Consider the following 22,817-nt stretch of genomic DNA (forward strand, 5'->3'; position numbering starts at 1 on the left):
TTACCTCATTTACATTTTCACCGAAACGTATAATAAGATCAAAAGTTTTCCCATTATAAAATTACCTTAACAACTTCCCTGTCCAGTGAGTCATATATGACTCACTGGAGCGTATTGAAATAAGTTCATGAGTCACATGTGACTCATTTCCCTATGCACTTTTGGGCAGATTTTATGATATGAACGCAGCGCTATATTTTTTAAAATGTGTCGTGGACGTGTGGCAAAACCTTTACCCATCAAGGAAATAAATGAAAATTTCGTGATTTTTGGCTGGAAAAACCAAAACAAAAAACATAAAACCAGTGGACGTGGGGCTATCACAAAATGTGTTGTATGGGGACAGGGAAATTGTTAAGCGTAAAATCCTTTGTTTCTTTTTCATTACAGTTTTTGAACGTAAATCAAAGATGTTATTCTAAACTTGAGCGCGTCTTGAGTCTTTTGAAATTAAAGTAACTAGTTTAAAAAAGTAAATTGTGTTCGTAATTTTAAAAAGTTCTCGTAAATTATTCAAGAAATATTTTATAAACTTGAACGTTATTTTTGTAATCTCATGAGCGTGTTATACAAGATGTATGTTTTACAAGTTTAAACTTTTCGTTTGTGAAAAACGTTGATTTACGAGATTAAAGAGTAGGTATCTGGATATTTTTTACTAACTAACAACTTACTAACCACTGATGGACAAGGGGAGCCCGTAATGAGGAAAGGGTTAGGCCTTGAGTTCGCTAACTAATAACAGGGTAAATATTAATTATAAAATATTCCATTTTATTACAAACAAATAGTGACTAGTCTGTTTACACTGGCGCATAGTAATGATCCGTCCATAAAATTGATATCGACAGCGCGTATCAATTACAAACAATATGGCGCTGAGTCAACAAACGGTGAACTTCACCATTAGCATATAGGAAACGCCATTAGGACGCATTCTCACTAGGCTGATAGCACGCCGCAGAATATAAATAAAAATGCGAAATTAATGAGGGGATGGTTGGGAATAGATTATATTTTTACTCACTGCCAATTTCGCGTAGTATCTATTTATCTCGTTAACTTAAGAATATATAATATTATAAACATCACTGATTAAAAACAAAAAATCATTGAATTACATTCAGAAGAAAAACATTAGTTTATAATTAGTTAGAGCACAAGCAAAGATTTATACCTGTGTGGTAAAATTTTGAAGCCACCGCTCCGCTCCGTATTTATAACACAGGAGAGAATAAAGCAACAGAAATTCATGCACGCTTCCGTTAACAAATAAAGTAACTCATGATAATAAATTTCAACCCTTACACTTTAAAACGTTTGGAATTAAATTATGTAACGTGAACAGAAACTGTGAACAAGCCTTTGTAAACTTTTGTTTTACGTCTGCATTAGAGCTGATACATTTGATACACTGGGAAATAATTAATTCGTTGTTTAAAATCTCGACAATGTACTACCCTACTACCTACTATACTACTACTATACACCAGCCATAAAGTTTATATTTTATAGATTTTTTTAAATACGGTCGATCGCGACAATACGATTATCTGTTCTTTATTAATTTGATATCTAATGGAATGATTCGGAATTCATAACTAATGAAACGTCTGCTTTGCCGCCTTGAAAGAGTCGGCAAAGTTTTTATCGCTTTATTGTCAGTTCGGTAGAATTGTATTGATTCTCTTTTTGGCCAATAACATATTTTTTATTACGTCAACTTTTTTATTTTCTGCACAACTTAGGGCTTTTAATAAAACCTGCCTGTAGAAACGTATCGATTTTCCTCCATCACATTATTTACCGATTCCTAACAATCGTTAAAGTTCAGAAAATATAGCAGCACCTTTACTACAGAATAGATTACGTAATTCCAGCGAACCATTATTTTTGTTCTAAGGCGGCGATTGAAATTAAATGAGGTTCTTATCTCTGAGCGTGAAATTTATTTCCACCCATCTCTGTTTAGTCTTAATCTTTGTTTGTGAAGGTATCGTTTTCAACGTTCAATGAATAATTTTACGCTTTACAACACTTTATATCGTGTTTCTAACTTTATTGTTACTTTGTCGCGGCTTTTATAACGCTACTTTTTAGTATTGGAAGATATTTATTTTTCTAACGTTTTTTATCGATGTCAAGCTATTTTCTTCTCAAAACATTCTGTAAAGTGTGTTCTTAGAGTGTTTTTGTCCCTATATCGATTAAATCTTATGAACTAACACCGAACCCGTATTTGTTCCATACTAACACATTTTCCTAGCTTAATACGAGTACCTACTTATAAAACCGAAGTGTATTTGCATAAATGACCACTTTATATTAAAAGGAGGAACATAAGCGTGTTCGTAAACTCATGTTCGTATTTTATTTTATATCCACAACCGAGTTTCTGGAACATTCTCAGCGTGGAACTTTAGTGCTTTTACGTGTTAGGCTGTAGTCCGATGTATTATTAAATTTTATGCGCCAAAATTGCTATTTCGTATCGAATCAGTTCTTTCCCTCTTTATAGGGATAGCGCTTTTTTATTTTGCACGATGTTATTGGGCGCAGTATGCGTACAAAGCAGTGTTTTCAAGGTTCCAATGTGTGTTTTGTAAATTCGCAAAATAGAGCTCTTTTATAGAGCACAGTAACAATACTGTTGTTTCAGCGTCGCCCGTGAACGCCTACACGTCGCAGGTGAAACAAAACTAGTGGAGAGCACATAATGACAGCGGCGCGAGCAGCGCTATTGTATGAATAACAAAGCTAGTGCTGAGAAATCTGTCATAAACACAATACTATTGAGGACTCGAGAGACAACGTAAAATTGTATGAGATAACATCATGTGGAAAATTGTATTATCAAAATAACTACGTAGTTGCGTCTAAGAATATGTTATCTGAAATGCAAAGCAGATAGGTAAACGTAGTAAGTCCAATGAACATAAAAGCTTAGAGAATTCTTAAGACGCGTCGTGTTGTCGGTGCCGCGGAGAATTTTCTAGATAAGTACCCTGCGGGAAAACCTGACACTTCGGTAATCGGGTGTCACTCATAGAGATATGACAGCGACGGAAAGCTTTGGAAATTGAAGACGACATTGGTAACATGATTTAAGAAAGCTAGAGTAGCAGTTAACTACTTTTACTAGTAAACACATTGATGATATAAACAAAAAAAAACTTGTGTACGTAATTTGCTCTATGATTCACTGATAAGTTTTGCGTTCATATAATACAAGTAATTATGTGTCATGTCAAACGTCCTTCTAGTTTCAAATAATCACCATAATTTTCTTTTAATGATACCGACCCCGTGAAAATAACTGTCAACATACGTGTCGCTGTTGCCAAGTTATAATTACAAGGGCAGGTGACTCAGAACGGTAAAAGTAATTTACGGCTAACAATTTAAGACCATGCCATTTCTACAATAGATACGCTCGACGTATCTATGACTAGTGCAAAATCATTAATCTCTCAATTATCTCTTTAAAAAAAATAGTACCGAATTGCGAACCTCCTCGTTTTTTGGAGCCGGTTAAAAAATAATCACCGTGTTCACCATACCTGTTACTATGGCAACGATTGCCGACTAATCCATACTAATATTATAAATGTGAAAGTAACTCTGTCTGTCTGTCTGTCTGTTACTCAATCACGCCTAAACTACTGAATCAATTTGCATGAAATTTGGTATGGAGATATTTTGATACCCAAGAAAGGAGGATGATGTCGCGGGTAAAAGCTAGTACAGTATAACAGATCGAATTTTAAATTCCAGTGCATGGATACCATGAAGGTGAACGACATTTCCAAAGGCCTTTTGGTTGGACTTCGTAAATAAGGTCACGAACTCATTAGTGCGTGGGTCACGTAACCTGACGAGGATTTGGGCGAATTTTATTATTCCACCCGAGCCGGTAGGTGCTCCGTCAAAAACGTCTCATCGGGAAGGATGTTGCTCTGCTTCGGAGCACTTTATTGTGATAAATGACTTCGTATGTTTGAACTACTGGATACTAAGCGCTGATCTTTTTTCATATTATCCTCCTTTTGTTCATGTTGTTATTGGATTGCAACCTGCAACCAAGAAAAAAACGTATTTTAAGTTATGTGTCGTCTCTCATTCTTAATCTCGGCAATGTTTACGACTGGTGAAGTAAGAGAAAGCAGGATCTCCTTTATTCAAGCACAAAACAGCGTATCGGAAGAATAATAATCGTAATAACTAACGACATTCAAAATCACATGCAGTTTCATTTGCAAACACCACACCGAAAGACAGGCGTGAGGCACTTAGCTAGTTGGTGTAGGCAACGAGCGAATAACCAAAGTTAAGACATTTGCCCACCCGCATCTGAAATTGGCAACAATAACTAAGAATAACTGCGTGATGTATGACGGCGGTGCCGGCCAGACGCTTTGGCGCCTCGCCCGACAATCGATTCAGCCACCCTGCTAAATATTATGTATCTACACTCATATTATTAATGGGAATGTATGTTTGTCTGTCTGATGACGTAAACTATTTGTTTTGGTGCCTTATGATGTCTAGATAGTTGCTGGATGGAAGCCTATTTCACCCACGCATATAATAAGACATCACAGGCACATTTACCATGGTATAGATCTATGAAATATAAAGTGTGCTTTTGACTCCTGAGTCTCTACCGCTGCTTTCTTGACGTTCTGTACCTTCGCTGAAGTTAAAGATATACTCAACATGTTTCCAACGTTAGAAAAAAATATAAAGATAGATTGGTCATACCGTTGGCACGAAAAAGAAAATGCCACAACACGTCCTAGTAAAATATACCAACAAATAAGGATAATCTGATGACATACATAGAACGTAAGAAGTGTAAACCTTTGTATAACATTTTCTAAGGCAGCGATGTAAAGCTTAGAGATTCATATCACACGAAACTAGACTAGACAAATATGAGATTTCACAATTTCATATCACGCGTCCCGTCTCGTGAAGCAAATGCTACGAATACCTAAGTATGAAAGTGTCAAGTGACCTATCTCGACCCCCTCTCTAGCAACGAAGACAGCTAGTTCAAAGACGACATTCCATAAAAAAATATAGGCGCACTAGCCTTAAATTTCATTTGTTTTTTTATATCTGCACAGGATTTACGGGCGGACACCCGGAGGCAATGTCGGAAAATAAAAGCCAGTTCGATGTTTATTCATTCACTTATGAATATTTATTCGGTTTCGTTCAACATAAATCATGAATTACGTTTACAAATTAATCGCCACGTTCGTAGAGGTCTGTAGCAATATTGCTACGACGTAGATCTGCGTAGACCAGCTACGAGACACATGACGATATTTCGATACAATAAAACATTACTTTGAGTTGAAAATATTTAGTGAATATATATTTATAAAGTTTGTTATTCAAACCATTTTGTAGACGCTTGTTATATTATTTACGTCAAAGCTTTGATGAAATAAATTCGTAATGCTTGCGGCCACAGATTTACATAAATTATGAAAGAAATATGGACACGAAAACACAATTCAATTTGTTTTCGTGGACATTAGCATACCTTCCAACATTTGGATTATGTAAATGCTATCTCCGCTTTAAAATTAACTTAAAACGTAACATCGTAAATAACTGTCAACCAACAAAGTAGGGAGCTTAAAATGTAGAGAACAATAGTATTATAATTAGTAGCCGCGTACTGTGGGCTTAAGACCTACGTATTACTCTTCAATGTACTGTACGTAACACTCATTATATTTTTATTTTTTTTATTATCTGTCTGGCTTTAACCAACGTGAAACTTAAACCTAATATAATGTAAAACTAAACGCGACCATGCATTTTCATTGGATGAGTTTGACGTTTCGGTGCAAGAGCCGCGGTCACAAGCTGACTTATTTACTGTCAGTTAACGGCCCACGGTCAGGGTACTCTGTATATTTACATTAAATGTACCATTTTTTTTACAAAATACCGCTCCCTTAAGTAAAATTATTAAAATTCACAAGTATGTGAATAACAAAATCATTTTTTTAAACCATTACTGTCCGAATGCTGGGCAAGGGTTTGTTCCCGTAATGAGGGAGGGGTTAGACTTTGAGTCCACCACGCTGGCTAAGTGCAGGTTGGAGACTTTGCATGCTCTCAAGAAATGTATTAACCGAAATAATGTTTACAAAGTTAAATTTCATTAGCTCGAGTTAACCTTAAGACGTGGCGCCAGATTTCCCTTGGCGGTGTTCAACACAATGACATTTAAACTTTTGCTACGTTTACTTACATTATTAGTTACGCAAATATTAAATTCTCCTGACTACGCGCTTGTCTATGTTCAACATAATTACAAAAATGCTGTTGACTTGTTGAAACTACAAGACAATAATAAGAATTAGTTGTTTATTACTTAAAATATTTTTAATACTTAAGAATTACAGAATGTGTTTACATCGTTCTTATTATTTATTTATGGTATAGGTACGTAATAATCACCTCAGTGTCAAAGTTGTTCTGGACGCTCGAAAAGCTTTTTAAACGGTTTAACGGCTGTTATCTTAATTGACCACAACTAGGACCGTCTTTTTATGTGACTTTCAAATAATACAAAGCGGCCACCCATTTATGGAATATCCGTGCTAATGTTGCATAACTCTTTCATCGTTTACTGACAGGTGAGTGTAACCAGCTTATAGTGCCACATGAAATCCTTACTTTAAAATGTATCAAAAATATGAAAACGTGGCGGCGACGCAATGTCGATTAAATATAAAAAAATGTAAGCACCTAGTAATCTGATTCCGAAACACTAGTAGTGTTAAGCATTTATGGATAAGAATTAAGACGGCCATTAAAGCTTGCGCACGTAATTCATAAACACCTTTACATTAGTAGGTACACAGTTTTTAGTACGTGACCTAATTAAATTATTATTTAATACACGAACGAGCTAGACATAACTAATTTATACAAAGTTATAAACATAACAACTTTATGTCGCCACTAATTATGGCCTCGTGTCGCCGAAAGCCGTTAATTAGTAATTGCTCTAATATTTTTTTGCAAACACAATATAAATCTAGGCTGAAAGTTGAGCCTATCATCTATCTTCGTTTGACCATCTCAAAGGTTAGTGAAAAAATATCTAGACGGTATTTTTCGACCTTTTTTATTTACTATCTTACGCTCGATGTAAGCCTTCTTTCAGAAAATAGGCTGTGTTGTTAATTATTATGATGTTATAAATAAGTACTCTCTTAGGTTTATCGGTCATAGGCGTGTTGAGTTATTCGTTCATGCTGTTGTTTTCACACGCAACACACGCCAAATTAGGTTTTCTGTCATATAATTCGAAGTAAGCTGTAAGGCTTAGTTTTTATGTTATTATATACAGTACCCAGATAGAAGAATGCAACTATCGAATTATTCGTATCGATATATTATTTGATCTTGATCATAAAATCTAAAACTCAAATTATTCTATGTTTCGCGCTACTGCTTCTGAAAACAACAAATGAGCATAGTACCCAATACGTTGAAACAAAATGCAATCAGAATTAAAAAAAATAGAATACAAACCCTACCCATTAACCTCTTTAGGACCTGTTGTATCCAAAAACATTACAATATATTTATATACAAAAATGTTTTGAGGGATTTATATCAAATATTCCGCAAAAGGTCCCAAAATCGATTGTAGCCGAAATGGAGAAATATATTCAAATTCAACGAAACTGCCGTGCCTCGGTGATTTCTGTTTACGTGGCATTAAATTGGCTGTTGGGACTGCGGGGGTAATCCTGCACGAAAAGGTATACCTTCACTTTGTTTTTACGACTATAGTTCACCTGTATAAATCAGGCCTAAGGGAAACTTTGAAAACAAAGGCGAAGACGCTAAAGAGAAAGTTCGACTTGGTTCTATGTACAGTTCCAAGTAAACCCCTTTCACGTTTGAAACAGGACTTTATCGACACTGAGCAATATCTGGAGTTACGACTTTAGGCTACAATCCCTGCCATTATACCTGAACTCGTCTGAATGGCCACCAGGATTGTTTGAACAGTCTCAAACGAACAGCGTCAGTCAATAAGAGATTAAATTTCAGTAGAATATTCAAACCCGTGTAGCGGTAATATTACAAAGTTTTGTAATGAAATTACCGACGAAACCCCTACACAAATTGTACACTAAAAGGAGAGCTTACAACTTTATTACGCGCTTTCAACGTGCAAAAAAATTAAGGGAATAACGGCCTACTTATTACTAAATCAAATATACTTCCGCCAGAGAATTTCTTTCTTTCGAGTTTTTCCCTTTATTCCTCGGAAAACGACCACAATATTTCAGCTATGAATATTAATGTGTATGTCGTATATTTATTTCAAGGAGGCTTGAATAAAATAACGTATCCACTCTTTCGTCGAGGTTTCCCCAAAGGCACGGTGTTACACGATACTTATTAAGATAGCAATAATGTCACCAAAAAATAAAGTTCACCGGCCTTTGGCCGTAAAAGTAAAAGTATTATCTTTTTTGTTCATTTTATCTTTGGAAGAATAAAATTCTGTCCTACCTGACGGCAAGCAATTACCATTGCGCTGAGATATGTATCCGTAACGATCTAGACCTAGATTTTACTTATTTTTTATAAAAAAAGGTCAATGCGCCATTAGCGTAGATTTTTTTCACGGTTCAAGATTTAAGTGATTCTATAAAAATATTGTTTAGCCTATAGGTATGTGTTTTAGTTAACACAGTTCACTAAACAAGCCTTATAAAAAAAAATATTATTAATTATTTTCTATTTGACAAGCATTTTATGGCAATAGTTATAATAAAATTTAGCAATCGTACCTTATATCCTTAGATAGCCTCTTATAGCCAAAAGAGTTTTGAACAATTTGGCATCAAAATACCGAGGAGACCCAATAAATCAGTTCTAATCCTATCATTGTGACACTATCCTGAAAATCTTGGCAGATTTTTTGATCCGATGATAAATGAATAGCCAACAAAGGAAATTCATATTTAATTCTTTACTTAGGAGATGACGACGAAAGATGATTCGGAGACCCTAAAGTGTTTTTAGAATTCTATAAGTAGCTTTTTTTGCGATTTTAGGAGGTATTATGTGAATTCTGTCACTCAGTCCATAAAAGACCATTACGTAAAAAAAAATCACTTATATATCTTACTCAACATTGTTTAAACTCGGCGACACTTCCAAGTTTTGTAACAATCTCAGCTCGCTTTTTATAACAGAACTAGCTGACCCGCGCAACTTCGCTTGCGTTACATAAGAGAGACATAATTTTCCCCGTTTTTGTAACATTTTTTGTTGCTACTCCGCTCCTTATGGCCGTAGCGTGATGGTATATAGCCTATAGCCTTCCTCGATAAATGGTCTGTCTAACACTGAAAGAATTTTTCAAATCGGACCAGTAGTTCCTGAGATTAGCGCGTTCAAACAAACAACCAGACAAACAAACTCTTCAGCTTTATAATATTAGTATAGATAAAAGAATACAAGTTTCTTCATTGTGCTTTTCAGTTACTCATTGCAAGTTGTGTCAACGTTCTCTTTTCTTTGTTATTCACGTCGTATTGAAAATATCACGTTATGTAACGTTCAGTGAACGTTGCCAGGAAACTTTAAAGAAACTCTCCCGTGAAGGAAGTTCGATACGGCATTTATGACGGAGTGGCTCCATTGCTTTTAGTATCTTTGCATGCCGCTCTACTTTACCGGCTGTAGTTTATACTTGGCAGAAGTTTGCCGTGTTCTGAAAATTAGAAGCGAGACGGTTTTGACGTTCTAAAATTATGATGAAGTTGAAGATATTGAAATGTAGCTGCAATGCCGGATTAAAATTTTACTTCCGACAAATTAATGATGGATTTTTTTTGAGCCGGCATTAGTTCGTGTATTAATTTACTAGAAAGTCCAAATCTTATAATAAAACTATATAATTCAGTAATATGTACAGAAAGTTTTAGGCTAAGGAATAGAAATCTAACAAAGTAGTAAGTGCTCCATTTACATGAAAATAAAATATTCATAAACACAAATCACAACGACATCGTAAATAGACAAAGACATTAAAACTCCTAATGTGTTTTTTAAGAATAAAAACGATTTATGAAACTCCGATACCAATCTACTTTCATACAGTAATCACGAACTGTGAATAAAACATCAGTACAATTTCTATATAATTTACAGCAATAGTAAACTTTATAATAAATGTATCTACAAATATTTGTACCTATTACAAATGGTTGAAAGTCATGCGATACATAAGTAAACTGTATGGCCTTAAATTAATCGATGTAGCTTATAATATAACCTCACTTTTTTAACCTTAAGGTAAAGAATGCACTAATGCAAATATACTCATACACAGCGGATAGTCAAGGTTTCTCAACGATACTGATAGTAAATACACGAACACCACCAAAAAATTTAAGATCCTGCTTTCACTATAGTGTATAAAAATTTAAACGCGGATTTCGCTATTGTGAATATGATAACTTATATAAGCCTTATAGTGCCCACGAGAATAATATAATTAGAAGTATTGTAACAAAGATAATGAGTTATAATAACATGGTAAAAGTATCGACAGACGACATGAATCTACACCCCTAGACTTAAAAATTCTTTCTGCATAACCTTTAAAACCGCAAACGAACCACCTACTTTAAAACACAAACAAACTTTTGAAAACATGTGAACTGTAACAAAATATATTCTTCTGTAAATAGCTTGATTCTACGAAACGATTCCATCGCACTGTTGCCAGCGAACTTTCCTAGACAATATCTAGACATTATTTTTACGTATGAACATAAAATGTTATCGCTAGTATTTCTCTTCATGTTATTCGCTTTGTGTGAAAATGGACATCGCCATGAGTCTAATTCCGAGCTTTCGAAACTACTAACTTGGGCTCGTTAACGATGTGTGAACACAAAACTTTGTATTCTCTCTGAGTTTAAACACATTTAGGTACTATTTAGGTACTTTTACTTATTTATGAGAAAATTCTTTGTAAATAAAGTGCTTAAGTAGCGGAGAATCGCTTTAAAATGATTTTTCAACAGTATTTTTTTGTGATTTATAGCACAAATGTCCAAAAACTACCGCTATCTAATACGTGCTTCATATTTATGTGCGGAGATACGAAACCAAATGTTCAATATTTTCCGACGCCGGAATATTTTTTACCTTTGCCCGTTTCACTGGCATTTTATCTCCGGCGGGCTGCACTGAGGAAGTATCGACCCACATAAAACAACGTATGTTATGTTATTTACCAACACCTAAACTATCTTGCGTAGAACAATAACCGAGATAAAATGGAAACTATATCATATATAAGCTCCACGCTCCCTAAGGATTTATGGCTGTAAACCCTCAAATATATTTTACGACTTTCGAAATACCGATACTTTAGCAAACTCTCCTATGATCTATAGTCATTCGGACTTCGCTACGTTCTAGAAGGTCTCATCTCCCGATCCATTTGGCTTTTATACTGCTTAATATTCATGAGTTCAGCACCAGAACCGCTGTCATCGTTCCTAATTGTAACGTCTTACCCGTCTTCCGTATTCCACCCACGTTTCAGATATTAGGGCACAACGTCTTAACGACCAAGAGTGGCTTAAAGTACCAACCGTAAAAGCTTTTAGCTTAGCGTACATCGTGCAAACAGATTGAATCTTCACACAGAAATATTTTAAACTGCAAGAACTTGCCCCTAGAGCAATGAAATATGCACACATTGTCTGAGCGACTCCGCGAAGCTAACTTCAGTGAAAAAGTTAACAGAATTTTGAAATCGAAACATCTTTTGGAAGTTCGCCAACTCCTTCGAGTTTTCTCTTGTTTCAGACTTTCTTTGTCACAAAGAAATGTTGTTATAGCGACGACTATAAATTGAGTTCGCACCTTTTGCTTTCAGAATATTTTAGATTAATCCTTGTTGAAACATCGCTTACAATCCAATTTATATTGTAGGTACTCTACATTACTATTATACTGAACATTAGACGGAATGACTACTACCTTTACGATTTGCGAATCCATTAACACCTCTTACACAAGTCATTTATTCGCTGGCGAGCTAATGAAGGATCTCAAATGGGCTAAATTACGGTCAAGTCATCAAGTCAAGGAATACCATTCCACAAATCGACTCTCACAAACAACGCGAGATAATGGAGCGTGATGAAATCCTGCGTTTTCATTCCCCAATGTATTCGAGAATCCATTCCAAAGCTGAAATGAAAGGAATCCGTAGAAATGCTGAAAGTGCTGAAACTATAATAAATAATTTCATTTCATGTCAAGCGTACAATTTGTGCTGGCAGTTGAGAAATTACAGCAGTTTTCGTATCATTTATCTTGAGGACGTGGCCATCTGGCGCCATATCTCGAGACTACATGCAACGCTTTTTGCAAGATGCAATAGATTGAAGACATAGCGTGAGCATTAGACCTTAATCGATTTTAAAGTGCTTTCTGGAAAATAGTGCAGCTTAGAAATTCCTCATACTATAAATTCTACACCTTGAAAACAAAAACACGTTTGAAAATGTTTACGTTAAGTAGTGTCTGCATAAGTATCTATCTCCGTGAATAGTTAGCACAGGTTTCACCACTTTTGAATAAGAGTCGGTAATCTAATCAAGTGGCATTTGGACAGTTATTTTCACACGTTTACTGTCACTTTATTTCTCGCGTAGCTTTATCCGTAAGCCGCGAAGCTGGCCCTTAATATCCTGAACTAAGGTAATATTGTTTTTGTTTGTGGCAGCTGTTCGACGGCGATGTTATGCGCGGCCATCATGACAGAGCACTGGGAGCAGGTGGTGTGGGAGCACGCGGCGCTGGCGGCGCTCGCCAACGCCTCCAACACCGCGCTGCAGTGGCTGCTCGACGAGAAAGTCGTCAAGGTAAGCAGAGCATATGTGACTGACTGACTGACTACATTGAAGATTAAGGAATGTTGTCTTTTAGCTATAATCATTCCGTTGATTCCTGAAGGTGTGCTAACTAATCCACAGGATTTGTAATTATTTCGATTAAACTATCGTTCGGTCTAACCCTAATGCTCTACATAATTTACTTAAAAATCAATTCCAATTGGAGTATTTTGCAGTCGTCAAGGTTAAACTTTTCGGCTGTACGTATTTATTTTCAACTTACGAATACATTCATTATATCATCTCTGTTAAAAAATCTAAGCGGCAGAATAAAATAAAAGCATATTAAAAAGAACCTACACATTTTTCATCAAAGAAATTAACTTCAATCGCACGAGTTAACTTCCAGACGTGGATAAATCCCAGTGGGTTTTATTAATTTCATCTCAGAAACATACCGTGTCTTTGAGAATACCCAGACATACACGTGCCACACTCTCGGGAATATCGCACATTTTTCAATCATAAAGACCTTACTCTTTCAAAAAGAATAAAGTTACGTAACTCATTCTCATTATGTCGTAAGAATTGTATGACGTCACAGACTGTTCGAATGTAAGTTCATGCAAGCAATAACCACTGCAATCATTTGCGTGCCATTTTCAAAGGTGGAAACGTCTTCAAGAACCTTTTACATTTTACGAGAATCAAATGTATTGGAGCAGCGAAGGTCAGTTAGTTCAATATTCAAAAGTCAGCATCAAACAGTATCCAATATAAACGTATAAAATATCTGTGCAGAGTAGATGTAAGATGCTAGACGCGGAACGTGTTCGAACGATTCTACGTGCAAGCGCGAACTGTGCATTCTAAATTCCTCTATAAATTCGTGAAGCCACATTGTAAGCCTCCAGTTTAAGTTCCTACTTCAGTTAATATAGAAACCTAACTAGGTTAGTATGCTACCTTTAGTAAGTTCGTTTACTATTATGAGAAGGTACGAAGTTAAATTATGTAATATATCACGTGTTAGTTCCCGCAGTACATAATTTAAACAAGAATCCACAAATTCAGTTAGAAGTTGTATTTCTTGGTACTTTATCATTTCGTAGTATTGTAAAAATGGAAATTCATTGCTACGAAATTTGCTACGACGTAGCACTGTAGCATAACGCTACGAAGAACTTACATGAATAATATTATTCTAAAAAGAGCTGGTTGGTTAAAAGTGAGTTGTATTCAGTTGTATGTCAAGCAATTGTCTTGCGTCGTTGTACTTTTATTACAATTCTTTCTAAATTGTTGATATGAATAAATAAAGAAGCAGACACTAAAACAAAGTATCGCATGACAAACATATTTCAAAACAAAAAAGTATTCATGAGAATCATCAAGGGCAAAAACTTGTTATGAAATTGGTAAAGTTCAAATTGATGTTTTGCTCTTTACATGTTGGTAGTACTACTGCCTTCAATAATAAATGCCTGCAAACACGATGGACATTGTCGTCCAACATGTTGGACAACTTGTAGCTTGTAAATAATTACCTTAATTTGTTTACCTTTTTAACTGTCCTGCGAGCCATATTAGCTTTTGGGATTTGTTTAATGTGTTTTGTGTAGCATTGATAAAAGCTATTTGTTCAACAATATAAATTAATTAAATTTTAATGTCTCTGCTTTATTGCTTGTACAACAACTTAACTGGTTGGTCAAAAATTCGATTCGAGTTCCAAAACCCGAACCTAAAAATTAATCAAAATATCAAGAAATACAATCAAATATTAGAGAATATCACAAAGTCTTGTTTCACCTGCTGTAGGTGTATAAATAGTTAATCTATTTTAAAATCAAGTTCCCTCCTCGCATGTGTCTGTCTTTTCGCGATAAATTCAATATGTACTGAAAACAATCTTATGCAGTTTTCACCAATAAATAAAATGTTTCTCGAGCATGGTATTAGTGAATATTTAATTCACGTTCACCCATCATCGTCTTAAAATAAACCTAAACATTAGTAAACTGTCAAACCTGCACTCATTACCACACAAAAAATTACACCACACGTCGAAACGTTGCTCAATAAATTACGTAACACACTTTAATCTGAATTCCATCGCGATGGCGGAAACTTTCAACCCTTGAACAATTCCTCACTTCACTGATGTTATTTCTCACGTGACACTCAACTCGTGGTAATTGGAATTGTTTGTGTGAATGCCGAAGGAATGGCTTGTGCTATAAAAAATACATACGTATTTGTGTTGGTTGTTGAACGATTACAAACAATAGTTTTGTTATTGAATTTTCGATTTCGGGTCGAGATTTTGACGTTTTGGTTTAGGTACTACAAAAATGTAGTGATGTTGATTTTTCAAATCCGGTAAAAGAACTTTTTTAAGTCGATAATAGCTTCGAGAATAGTTACTATGGTACAATCGATTTCCAAAGGGCGACTTCCTATAATTAGCAAGAAGCAAGACAGTTTTTGTATGAAAACTTTGGCGTATTGTAGAAGAACTAATTCTGCCGAGCGATTCCGAATGCCGTCGCATTCATTGCTAGAGACGAAGTTTTCACAATTGTATTGAAATCGCACTACAACATTGAGCCGCTTAATTTGAGTCGTCTATTTAATGTCCTACTTGAAGAAAAATAGTTTAACGTGCCCAAAGCCTAGACTCAGTAATCAATTTTAAATGTAAAAACGGTCAGCTACAGCCTGACAGGTTGTAAATAGCCCGTGATAGCCTGTCAGTTTATCAATTAATCAGAGTTTGTTGCGTACACAACATTTTATTTGGTTTATACATAACAAACAGTTTTCACAGTCAACGTTTGCGTTTCATTACTGCGTTGTTTTCTCTCGTGTATGAAGAGTGGAACATACGTCACATATTGTGTAAGAGATAAACTGTATTATGAGAGGATGAGAAGAATATTGAGAACAGATTTGGAGGAAAAGGGTTTATAAATAAAGATGGATGGATTGCTATGAGAATGCTATGGCAGAAATGCTCGATAAAAGGGCTTGACCGCTGTAGGGTACCTCCCTCTATGAATCTATACATTAGGATAAAATCAAACCTCGTTTTACTTAGGCGTCTTTTTACTTTTCTGTATAAAATATGTTTTTTACTAAGTGCCTAATAAAAACACTTTTTAAAATTGTAAAAGAAAGTATTTTTACTTCAACTAAAGTGTAGTTTAAATAAACGTAGGCATTGCAATATCGTAGTATCAACTGTCCAAAACACACCCAAACTTTTTATTAACAAAAGCGTTTCATTAAAAACTCTACATTTCTTTTTTTGCTTAAGCGTTTATAAATGGCGCCTCACCATCTGTGCCTGACAGGAATTACAAAGAATAACGTTTATTCTGCGATGAAATTCTACAATACTTTTTGAACGTACATGTAAATGTCAGTAGCGAGTTTATTTTTAGTAATCCAATGGAGATTTATTGCCAAAACATGATTTAATTCATTCTGTATAATCTGTGGATTAGCACGAGACTGGCAGACAAATGGTGATGGCGTAAAGCGATCGATCGAGCTTAAATTTCGTGAGATAATTTGCGTTTTCATTACACCGTAAATCAAGAACTGAAGACATTAAACAAACTTTAAAATGAACTTGTATTATATCAAAAGAAATTCACAAAATCGAAGACAATTTATTGCTTCATTTTACTTTCATGCGAGCTACACTTCTTGAAGGACAAATTCGTAGGTATAAAGTAGCCAGTTTCAGCATTTGTTTGAAGTTGTCACATGTCTAACGACCTTCGTTTTGTTGAGACGAACATTTTCACGAAAAAAAATTACACCTATTTGTTCTTAAAAGTACCTAATGGTTCAGATTCGTCTACCAGACAACACGCGTAAGCACCAATTTATTAGCCTCTTTAGTTGAAATCTTTGACTGTGGAGGCAATGGAGAGCAAAATAAGATTTACATTAAAGATGATTATAACACGAATAAAAATAACTCGACGTTACCGATACCGATTTCAAGTTCAAAATAACTTTAACCGTACTTAATAAGTGTTAATTAAGTTAATTTATTTCGCTTAATGTTAACAAGCATTATCCACTCCGCGATCACCACCCACGTAATAAGATCACGCTCCTTAATCCAAAGTCAATGAAAACTCTTAAAAGTTTAATTACTTTCTTGTAATCTTCAATTTCGAAACGGAACTTTGGAATAAAACGCTTCAACAACACAGAAGCGTAACCTACGCATTTATGTTAGTGAAATAATATAATTTAAATGCAAAGTATGATTGAGATTTAGTTACAATTTCAAATATTCAGAGGCTGGGACTAAACTTTAGGTCGGCTAACCGCAAAAGAGAGTTGTGTCTAACAACGGGCCTAAAAACCACGTCCATTCGCCAAAATGTGGCTGTACAAAAGCATACCTTTGCCTGTTTATGCGTGGACCATAGACCCTCTTTTGTGTATTTCTGCTGTTGCAAAATAAAGTTTTGCCAAACTGAATGTTCTGTTACATAAGTATAAAACTTGTCGTGTATAAGTATATTTTTCATTTTGAAAGTAATCGTGTTATTCTGTTTCTGTTTGTGAGCCGACCTTCAATTGATGGGTCGGCTGAAATTAATGATCGTTTTAAGTTAATTCTATTCGTTCTAGAGCACTACAAAGTTTAATACTTTTATCGTTAGCAGGATAATAAATTATCCTTTATTTTCTAAACGTAAAAAAAATAACTCTAAGTCTCGCATAAAAATAAACTGAATGAATAAGAAACCTTATAAATGAATTTCGAGACTAGGAATTTTAAAAAAGTAAAGCTTTGGTAACTTATTCAAGATTGCGAGCAAACGATAATATCTGGATTATTTTAAAGACAATTAAGTAATTACTGCTGGATTATGTCGTGGCAGATTGCGGAAATACTGAAATAGTCTGAGTTTATTTTGACAAAGCAGAAACAATATAATTACATAACTACATTCGTTGCTTTGTTCGCGTGCCATGTTCAACCAACCAATATTCCCGGCGTGGGAGAGGCTGCCAAATTTCGTTCCACCATGTACGGTAATGAAATTTGCTCAATAAGAATAAAATTTACACATGTTTTGCATTTAAGAAGGCAGCCAAGATAATATTACGTTCAGCTTTTTCTCGTATATCCTTGTAGACTAGTTATCGATATACTTATGAACGACGAAGCCATTTCGCAAGCCCATTATTAACATTGTAAAAGTTTTAAGGTTCACCTTGACAGATTTTTGTTTCTCACGCAACACTGCCAGTTAGACCATAACGTCGCGATTTTTTTCCGAATTAACCCCGTGAAATGTTGCCATATAAAAAGCAGTAATATTTGAGCTATAAATTAGTAAATCCTTTTTTATGATCGGCTGAAAAAATATTTTTCTTTTTAATCCCTGTTTTGGTTTCTAAATGAAAGTGGCGTGAAGCGATATAATTTATTCTTAGGCGCTTTAATATCTTTTAATTAGTATTTCAAGCAAAATTAAGTTTTGGTCTTAGACAATTAACTATCCAATATTTCAAGATTCCCCTTTACTCGATAATGGAATGGCGAGCAACGAGACTTTCATTATCTTCGGCTCCAATTAGAGCGAGTTGGGATCAAATACGATTCTCCTCGACCCTAATATATTTCACACATGATCGCCTGTCTGTTATAACAAATGACTACACATTTTCATAAGGAGTTGGGTCTTCAAACTTGTTATTGAAATTTACACTTCTGGTCGAAGTAATTAAAGGGCTCTCGCAAGGGGTTGAGATTTATTGCTATTTGCTTAGACTTGTTTGTTTACTTACTAACCTTTAAAACAATTATGTATGGTTAGAGGAAGTTTAAATTTTGGTTATCATTAGTTACTGACACAGCTACTGGCACTTTAAATCATTAGCTAGAGCCCTTCCTGCGCTAAGGTTTAGCAAAAAAACTAGAATTGAAATGCTGACTCCTATTGCAAGCCAGGATATTATATGTCATATTGAAACATGCCAAGAAAAAAACTGCCGGTGTACCAACATCATTAATGCTAATGCCACGTTCGGGCAACACTCGGAAGTTGCTTAATATTCTAGATGACGTCATAAAGGAACCTCGTAAAACGTGCAAGCATATTATATAAATGTCCGGGAAGAAAATCGAAGCCCGCATACTAAACTTGTACCATTTGTTAGCCCCCAATCCTTAAGCGATTTAGTTTTTGTTCAACAAGAAGTGACGAAGTTTGAAAGAAATGAAAAGAAAGACGGATAAGAAAATATATACACGTATTTTCACAATAATATGCTGTACCTAGTAAGTTAATAATTATGTAACACATCGATTATGAAAACGAAGTTCTTTCATATTTTATCTTATAAAAGAAATAAATACTTTAGTAATAAAATTACTAAACGATTCAACTGTTTAAAAAGTTTGCAAGTAAAGTAATAAATAAAAAGCATCGTGGCCACTATTTATCAAAACAAAATGACAAAACGCCATTAATTTTATAAAAATAGAATTAAGAAGAAAACTTTAATGGCGTTTTGTAATTTTTCCGTGGAAATCAGCCAGTACTTACAAAATCATAATGAAAAGGTCGCATTCTGGAGAATCTATAAAATTATTTAGGTAACAATTTTTATTCATTGAAAGTATGTTATGTAACTGTGACTTGTATGGCACAGCGCCATATTACAGGAAAAGTTGGATAGCAAAGCAATACTAATGAATTATCGTTAAATAAATCATTTAAGTCGGCACGTAGCGCAAAAGGGAAGAAAGAAAAAATAATATCGTAGGGACGTTTCATGTTTCGTTTTATTGAGGGCAACAAATCAGAATTCTCGAGTAATTCCTTTGTGGAACATTTCAATTGTATAAATCACAATTCATGTGACATAATTGATTCGTTTACGAGAATTTATTGTGAAATCAATTACGAATTATGTTCACACGAATTGACTGATTAAATGATTTATTGACAATACACGAAAGCTGAAGTTCAAAGCACAATATATTTAATGAAATAAACTGTTTCAATAACATTAATATGTTAACCGTGTATTTGGCAAATTGTAGGATTGTAGGTAAATTCTATTTACACAGAAATTAGAAACACTGAAAGTATATCTCTGGTTATATTTAGGTCACAAAATTTTAGTCAAATATTTTCGTACAATATAACCAAAAAATGTAACAAAATTTACCTTAATATAAAATAACCTAGATTCAAATTATCAACACATATTTATTTTATTTGGGTAGTAGGTATTCTTTGCTACCTACTACTTGAATATTTCATCAGTTTATCAGTTATATTATAGCATCGATTTATACTAGTTTGTAATAAAAACTTAGCCTTCAATAAATATTTTTATTGCTAAACATGTAAGCCTCGCAATAGTAAAATATTTTCTCGTTTGCAACTAGTGTAAATCATATTAATTAGTTTTCGCAGTGCTGGCGGCAAATATCCCACTGCGTCAATCGATCTTTTGACTATCTATGTGTTTTTATTCTAGTTTAACTTTGGCCTAGAAACTTTAGACCAGTGGTGACAGCTTTGAAAATAGTCAAAAGCTAAAAAAAGAATAACAGGATGGAAAATATTGGGAAGGGAAGAAATTAAAACAAAAACGAATTCTGCGTTTTAATTATCTCTTCGACCACAAAAACGGTGCTGTAAAAATTTATTCAGTGAAATTAATGGACATAAATATTTTATTGTCAAAGTTATGAATATGAAAAACATTAATCAAATTATTGGATTAACGATCTATGGCACTTGAAATAATTATTGAATTGAAACTATGATCAATGATAATAAATAATATACCTATTTAGTTAAAGGTAAAATATTGATATGAGTAAAAGAAAGTATATGTAAATAGTTATTTCGATAATTAAATTCTTGTGTAACTGTGAAAAATAGTACAAGCATAGAAGAATTTTCATGAAAATAATTAACTTTATGTCAAAATCATTTATAAAAATATTTCACTGATTCTAAATACATATTACGTTTATATAAATTAAGAATTTTAAATAATACTTATTTGTATACCAGCCAACATTATAGGTAGGTGACCGATGTTTATTTGTCTAGACATCTCCGTGCCGCACGTGTCATGTTAAGCTATCGTTAACGCTACTATGCAGACTTATAATGCTAAAAGGCTATGGAAATCTATAAAGCTGGCAAACTATAAAATGATTATTAAGTTTTAAAGAGGAACGATATAAATACTTTACAATAAAACTACAGCCGCGGGCCAGTCTTAATTCTTTCTGAAAATGTTAGCGTGCAAAGGTGGCGTTCGGTATAACTTTAGTACCAGAGTACGACAATTTATCATTATACCGCACTTGGCCAGCATGGTGGACTCAGGGCTCACCCTTCGTTCGGTAGGAGATGCCTGCATATCAGAGATACAGTCTCGGGTAGAAAAAACTGATGAAATAACTTGATAATCATGATGTAAAACGCCTTTTTTACTTATTCTTACGTTGTATTTATGAATGCCAAAAACACCTTCAACTCTTTAGTTAAAGGTGTTTTTGGTATTCATATACTTACTTAAAAATAACACCAACAAAATTTAAAATCCTTCTTCAGTCTCTCAAACTCACGAATGCAGCAGGTAAGGTTCATATAACGTAAACTTCGGACGCTGCATCGCAAATAACTCGCAGCGTACACCGAGCGAGCACAAACTTAGATTGCTGGAATCTTATATCGTTTTCCAGAGTCGGCTAACAGTCGTTCCGAGAACTATTTGAGCCGACTTCAATTTTCAAAGGAAATTTACTTTAGCAGGATTTATTATTTCTTTTAGAAGCTTTAAAGAAAGAACAGTTCCAAGAAATTGGAGATGATTTCAGTTAATTACTTTTACTGAAACATATTTTCTTTCCTTTATGACAAGATGTATGGATGTAAATGGAGCAAAGGCAGTTTGCAAGAATCGTACCAAGTGGCGTTCTCTAGTCTCTGCCTTCCTGTATGGAAAGCGTAATTTTATGTATGTATATTTTCCAGCTTTATGTTACAGCTAATTTCTAATTTGAGTTCTATTTCTGTACTTACTTACATTATAAAATCAATTTAAAGTGTATTCTGTTCGTAGACACCCGATTCAGGGCTGGCTGTCAGCTGAAATGTCAAAGTTAAAACGGGTTTAAAACTAAATCGTCGGTGTGACCTTGAGCAGCGGTTGTTTTGACGCGGGCTCGTACCGCCTTTGTCTCTAGGGCTACCAAAGTTTTAGATTAATTCGGACATGATTTCAGACCACGTTTCGTGACGAACTTTTTAATTTTGTAATTTGATATCCTTTCGTTTTTTAGCGAGGACGGAATAATTTCGTAATAATGCCTTTCGGGACTAGATTGTGGCAAAGATGGGACGTAGCAAATATTTAAGACACACACATATCCGTGAGTTAAACCTAAAGGCTTACGTGAAAATAGTTATAAACCCCGGTGTTACTCTACAAAGAGTAACGACGGGGTTTATAGCACTATTCGAATTTCTTACAAATAAAATCTAAATCAATAATGATGCAGCTCTTAAAACCCTGTTATTTATGGTCTTAAAAGAAAAGTTGACTTAAAACGAAAATATAATATTCTAATTATTCTGCAATTTGTTAACGAAACTTTTGGCTACCGTACTGTCTAATTTAGCTAGAATAGATCGATCATTAGCCGGTTACATCGTTTCGCTTCTAGCTATCATTAATATTTAGGAGAAAAGCTATTTTCAGACATTTAACGATGAAAATTAGATCATAATTTTGGGGGAAACTAACCACAGCTTATTCGAAATGAATAAGCTAAAAATAAAAAACATTATTACTAGGAAATCCAATCAACCAAAAACAGGTAAA

At 34.5% G+C, this 22,817-nt stretch overlaps 1 protein-coding gene across 1 annotated transcript in view; it reads left to right on the forward strand.

Moving 5' to 3' along the window:
* The window catches only part of LOC142975044 (uncharacterized), a 49,226-nt gene that overhangs the window by 11,697 nt on the left and 14,712 nt on the right, over positions 1 to 22,817 (forward strand). Inside the window, exon 3 of the mRNA XM_076117686.1 lies at positions 12,812 to 12,950. Coding sequence (XP_075973801.1) covers positions 12,812 to 12,950 — 139 coding nt within the window. The remainder of the gene's footprint in view (positions 1 to 12,811; positions 12,951 to 22,817) is intronic.

Source organism: Anticarsia gemmatalis, chromosome 8, assembly GCF_050436995.1.
Source record: "Anticarsia gemmatalis isolate Benzon Research Colony breed Stoneville strain chromosome 8, ilAntGemm2 primary, whole genome shotgun sequence".
Taxonomy (NCBI): domain Eukaryota; kingdom Metazoa; phylum Arthropoda; class Insecta; order Lepidoptera; family Erebidae; genus Anticarsia; species Anticarsia gemmatalis.